Source organism: Aulonocara sp. 'chitande type north' Nkhata Bay, linkage group LG6 (genome assembly GCF_057382095.1).
Source record: "Aulonocara sp. 'chitande type north' Nkhata Bay isolate Kocher_YH1m ecotype deep benthic linkage group LG6, A_spYH_male_GT1.1, whole genome shotgun sequence".
Taxonomy (NCBI): Eukaryota; Metazoa; Chordata; class Actinopteri; order Cichliformes; family Cichlidae; genus Aulonocara; species Aulonocara sp. 'chitande type north' Nkhata Bay.
Genome location: NC_141349.1, coordinates 2311776 through 2317775, shown reverse-complemented (window position 1 = coordinate 2317775; position 6000 = coordinate 2311776). Strand labels below are relative to the sequence as shown.

The window sequence follows — 6000 nt, the reverse complement described above, 5'->3', positions numbered from 1 at the left end:
CCTGGTGTATATAAAGAAACCAGAAACAACCTCAAGCTGAGAACATGAATAAAGCATGATGTACAAGAGTTGTGTGTCTTAAGTTGATCCATCCAGATTTGTCTTATTTTGGATTAATCTTTTTGTAAGAGATTAGTCATCCCTTAGCCGTAAATGACTGATGGGGTGTTGTCATCGACCTGCCGGGCGGGCAGGTGGTCGCGGGGGCGATATAGACATCCAAGTCGAGAAAGATGCAACGGAAAGCTCGATTGATACCATCTACTAAACATATCAGACGAGTTCAAATTTCAGTGACTTCAACTTTTAGATCAAGGTTGAAGGTCAAGTTTTTCAAAGATCTTCAGAATGTGGTAACTCAAAAAAGAAGTCATCTATGATTGGGAACCTGATGACACAGGGGTGTCTAGTCGGATACACACACATACATACCTGACAAACTGCCTCAGAGTAGGTGAGAAGGAGGGAGTCCACCGAAGAAGTTCAGCATTTATTAAACAGACCAAGACAGAAGCATCACCGAAGAGTTGATGGAAGGTGGAGCAGAAGAGAGAAACTGAGAAGTGGAGCCATCTTTTATAGTGTGGAGGACAGAGGTGAAGTGCATTAGCCACCTAGCCTGGAGTAACAGCTGGAGTAACAGCTGGCCGGGATTTCTTGACTTTTGAAGGGTCGACACACGCCACCTTCTTAAAATGGCAATGGAAATTAACCTGCAATATTAAAATCTCCATTTATTAGATAAGCCGTTCCTCTGCAGATGATCTGTTAGCTGTTTGACAACTACTCTTTCAAGGATGTTTGATATAAAGGAAGGTTGGAGATTATAATTAGCTAAGACTGCTGGGTCTAGAGATGCTGAGTGAGTGGTGTCTTGTAGTTGTTGTCCTAAAGGAATGGTTCAAATATTTTTAGTAATAAAGTAGTATAAACGTAACTGTAATAGTAATTCAAGGGCAGAAAAGTTAAGCTGTGCATTGCAGACAAGCAGCACAATTGGTATGTTTTGATACCACTTACATCCAAAACTGAGAATTTTTTATTCTCTAAAGAAGTCATGTTTTCCTTAAAGAAGCGTCAAAGTGCACAGGAATTAGTTTGTGGGTAGTTTTTCCTATTAGAAAGACGTGATTCCAGTTTTTGGATCCCATTCTTATCATTCGAGGTTTAGATGGGTTTTCATAAAGAAAAGCTGTTTTTGTGTTTGTTTTTCTGTAGTGTTTGTAGTTGTTGCTGCTACGAGTGACTCAGCGTGTCATGGTACAGAGTCTAGTGATTTGTGATTATGAATATTGATCGATTTAGTTTGTTTGTGGTTATTTGTTAATGATTCTAGTGTTTAGATGTTATTGTGCCTCTCTTGTGTTACCTGTTGTCATCCTCGTCTCTCCATTCACGTATTTCCTGTTTTATTTTGACAGTCTGTGTCCTGTGTCAGTGTGTTCTGTTTGTCTTCCTCCCAGTCTCAGCGAGTCTAATTACTCACAGCTGTGTTCCCTGCCTGTTTGCCTCGTTACCCTCTGTGTGTGTTCATATAGTGTGTGTTTCCTTCTGTTCCTCGCCGGTTCGCCTGTTTCATCGCCTACGTTTCTTCTGTGTTCTTTTGTTTAGCTTCTCAAAGTTTTTGTTAGCGTTTTCACTTCCTCCCTTCGTTTGTTGCTTTGAAGTATTTTGTACAGCCATCAAATAAAGACTCTCTTTCAGTTTAAACCACCGTCTGTTCCTCTGTTTGTCTGCGTGTGGGTCTGCACTGTGACACAACCAGTTATTAGGTTTAGGGGGCAATTACTTCCCCACATAGGGCCAGGTAGGCTTAGTTTGTTTTTGCATTAATAAACTAAATTTAAAAACTGCATTTTGTATTTTCTCTGGTTCTCTTTGTCTTCTATTAAAATTTGACAAATGTGACAGATTTGCCAAAAAGTAAGAAACCAGACACTGTTTGTAGAGCAGTATGATATGGCGCAGCACTACTAACTGTATCTACGCTCCACGTCCATCAAATGAAGCCTGTCTTTTTTTTAAAATCTCTGTTTGCTTTGCATCCAAGCATAAAATAAGAAAGAAAGATAAGATGAACTGGGTTCCAAGAAAGTGGCAGTTTTAATAATTCAGTTCACCACAGGAGGCGACTTTGATGTCTTACTTTGAAGAACAAGTGCATCTCTCCTCTGTTGATCTTTTCATCTTCCCTCATCAACCTCGTCAAAAGCCAGCCGACCTACCCCTCATCGATCTTACTCAGCTTCTCTCCTCTGTCATCCTTCATTGTTTCTACCAACCTAAAATATTACACCTCAGTTTAAACAATGTTCTCCCTTAAAACTGTGTGCCTCAGGCGCTGGCTACCAAAGTTCAGACACGACTGGGTCGATTTATAGAAGTTTTAGTTTAACTTTATTTGGACAGTACTGTAAAAATAGTACATGAACTTAACAGGTGACTGAAGGTCTAATTTTATATGAGTCTGATAGATGAACCAGCTGATTGCAGCCTCCCTGTATTTACACACAGACACTTCAATGCTTTATCCATCTCGTTTCCAGGGATACTGTACAAAGGCAGCGGTGAGAATGTCTTCATTTCCCAGCAGCCACCTGTCATCAACAGCATCATGGGTAAGTATAGAATAAAAGCTTCCCAGTGTGTTTGAGCTTGCACACACATAATCAGTGCTGGTCCCTGCATGCTGACTGCACATTTCCTTTAAAGCCTGTACTTTAATTGTTGTCTGTTACATACATTTGTGGTCAGAGGTTTATGTAACTCATCATGGTTTCATGGTCATTTCTTTTGAATTAAGTCTTTGAAAGGATTTTGTTTGTCTTGATTGTACAGCACTTCTCCACAGAGCGTCACAGCTGGAACATATACGTACACAATCACTGATACTTGATCAAACCTCCCTCAGCACGTTGCACTTTGACCTGACAGCGTTAGTTCTCAGCAGCTAGCTGATGTTACACCTGGATGTTTGACCACTCTTGACATAACTGGTTGATCTAAATGAGTTGATTTTCTGTCACAGAGCTGTCGTTTTAAGATGTCAGTAGTACTGAGGTCACAGCTTTGGATACATGAACTGCTTTATTACAAAACCTGTTTTCACGTTTGTATTTTCAGACTTCTCGTTGTTGATTTGCAGTCAAGTTGAAGGATTTAGTACTTGTCCAATATTTGGTCCACTTTTGTGTAATACACCCACACCACTGGCAGCAAAACAGTCCTAGAGGATGATGCTGCCTCAGTTGTATGTGTAGTTGTTTAGAAATGACTTCAGTAGAGCTTCACAATGCTGCCAGTGTGTGATTCTCATCCTTAACTTGGTGAAACAAATCTTTTTATGCTGACAAGTACCGGATGTCACTAATGAGAAGTTAATAGGCAACGGCCTTTTCAATAGAATTCATGGTAGAACCTTCAGAAAAACATATTAACCCTTTAAAACCGATGGGAGCGGGCACGCTCCGTTTTGCGTAACTATTTTTAAATCCTGGTAGCTCTGAACCACGTAAGCTAGCACAATAATTTTTTTTGCATATGAAACCGGAGGAGTTGTGCTTACATCTGATGCCATCAGCTTGTCCTCGGTCACGGTTTCCTTCCACATAAAGCTTTGCAAAAACTGCATAAAAAGCACTTGCAGGAACAAAAACATAATATTCCAGAAACACGCTTTGCCGATCCGATCAGCTGTTCATAACACTTCCTACGTCCATCAGTGTGAACTATCGCATGTCCACCATGACCTGCTGAAACTGGAAGTGACGTCATTTTCGCAGAAATGTAGTTTTTTACCATCAGGACCTCATGAGCCTATACTGGTGTTTTTAAAAGTTATCTTTGACTTTCTGACTTTCTGTGTCGTTTCTGGGATGCTGAGGACTCATATTGCACTGCTGGAAATAGTTTATTTTGATGCACATGCTGCTTTTTTGCAAATTTGCACTATAATATTTATTTTCGTTTTTCCTGCAGTGTATAAAAATTGGTGTATTTCAAAAATAAAACTATGAAGACACTCAAAATAAATTTCCTGTGGTGGGAAACTATTTTGTGCAACTTTTTTGTATTTACAGTTTTGAGGGATAAGCCTGTTTAATTTCTCTAACTACAAATATATGTTAAAAATATATTTCCAGTTAGTTTATTGCACTTTTTTGCAATTTATGTAATTACTATGCACTTAATGAATACATATTATTAAAATCTGGGCTATAATGGTTGTATTGATGTATAGCAACTTGAAATGCTCCCAAAAATGGCTCCACAGCAGGTAAAAATATAATATAAGCTCCGGCGGACTTGGTTCTATGGTAGGTCTTAAAGGGTTAATAGATTTGTGTATTTATCTGAGTCAACTTATATATTTTTCACTCCATGTAGATTAAAGAAAATCCCAAATAAAGGTAAACTGGTCATTAGAGGTTTAATTATGAAGGTTTAGGATAATCAGTTCAATGAAGCACATGTTGCAGTAAAGACATAGTTGCCACCTTCGAGTCAACCTGAGTACAATAATAAGCTTTTGTAAACTAGTTGCTGTGATGCATGAGTTCAACGAGCCACATGGTGGCAGCATGGTGATGGGCTGGTTAGCATCTCCTCACAGCAAAAAGGGCTCCTGTTTCATATCCCATCTGTGGCCATCAGTATTCCTCCTCATACTTCCACCGGAATGAAAATCAATGACTTTCCAAAGACATGGATGTTAGGATTACCTGATGATTCTAACCTGGTCATGGATGCGGGGCAGGAGTGCTTTGTTTGACTGGAAGGTTAAAAATGGCTTGTAGTGTAAAAATGTTTTAAGTAGTCAGTAAGACTAGAAAAGTGTTGTTCTGTTCCCGATCACAGATAACTACACAGGAATCACACACATGTACTGCAGACTGCTTTTCATCGCTGTTTCTATTATAAAAAGCTGTTCTCTTGGAAATTAGTGAATCCACCCCAGCTGGATTTTAACCAGCTACTGGTTCACATGTGGAAAAGTGAATTTTAACTCCCTCTCCTAGGAAACGGTCGTCGCCGCAGCATCTCGTGCCCCAGCTGTAATGGGCAGGCAGAGGGCAACAAGCTGCTGGCGCCCTTGGCTCTGGCATGTGGAGCAGACGGCAGCATTTTCGTTGGCGACTTCAACTACATCAGAAGAATCTTTCCCTCTGGGAATGTTACCAGTGTCATGGAGCTAAGGTAAGGAGATCCACTGCTGCTGTTGGAAGTGAAGCCTAATCCAGAGAATACATTCCCTGGTTTCACAGAGATGAAGGCTGTGTCCAAATTCAGAGGCTGCATCCTTCAGAGGCCGCGTTTGTAGGCTGTCCAAATTCCAAAGCGGCTCCAAATGCAGCCCACAAGTGCGTCCTCATTTTCCCCAGATTTTAAGGATGCTATATCCTTCGTGGCCTACCCTATCCCAGGATTCATTGCAAATCAAAGGTTGAAGAAATCGTTTGGAGAAAATGGCAAAAAGTCGAAGCGAAGCGGTCCGGAAATAAACTTTTAAAAGTAAGTACTGGGTTTTTATCTCACTGAAATATGCAGCAGAACAAATGTTAGCATATTGAAAAGTCTTCAAATGTTAAATTCTACTAACCTTTGGCTAAGTTACGTGACGTCAGCCTCTTAACGCAGCTCAGGTCATACAAGCTCTGGCTGGTTAGTTTTTTTACTGAAGCTGGGTCTGCTTGGCGCTGCTCAGCGTACTTAACGGTTTTAGGATAAACCGAGCGGACGGTTCGCTCTTTAAGCCAAGTGTGTTTGCGGGGACCAAACATGTGGCCCGTGAACTGTGGTGAGGACACAGACTCAACCACGCTGTGGTTTACAGCTGGAGGAGCTCTCAGCCTGTAAGACACTAATAATGACACGGACAGTAGATGGAGAAGTCCTCCTCATGTTTTTCTCAGGCTTATATCAAACGACCTGAGCACGTCACCCTTGTTATAAAGATCAACACTCTGCAGGATCGTAAGTCCTGTTTCCATTTTCTCTTAG

General features: G+C 40.7%; 1 protein-coding gene across 6 annotated transcripts in view; it reads left to right on the top strand.

Annotated features, from left to right (window-relative positions):
• tenm3 (teneurin transmembrane protein 3) overlaps positions 1 to 6000 on the top strand; it is a 358662-nt gene that overhangs the window by 311439 nt on the left and 41223 nt on the right. For all 6 annotated transcript variants that reach the window (XM_086294598.1, XM_086294603.1, XM_086294602.1 and 3 more), the window contains 2 exons: positions 2547 to 2618; positions 5019 to 5196. In XM_086294598.1, the coding sequence (XP_086150724.1) occupies positions 2547 to 2618; positions 5019 to 5196 (250 nt within the window). The remainder of the gene's footprint in view (positions 1 to 2546; positions 2619 to 5018; positions 5197 to 6000) is intronic.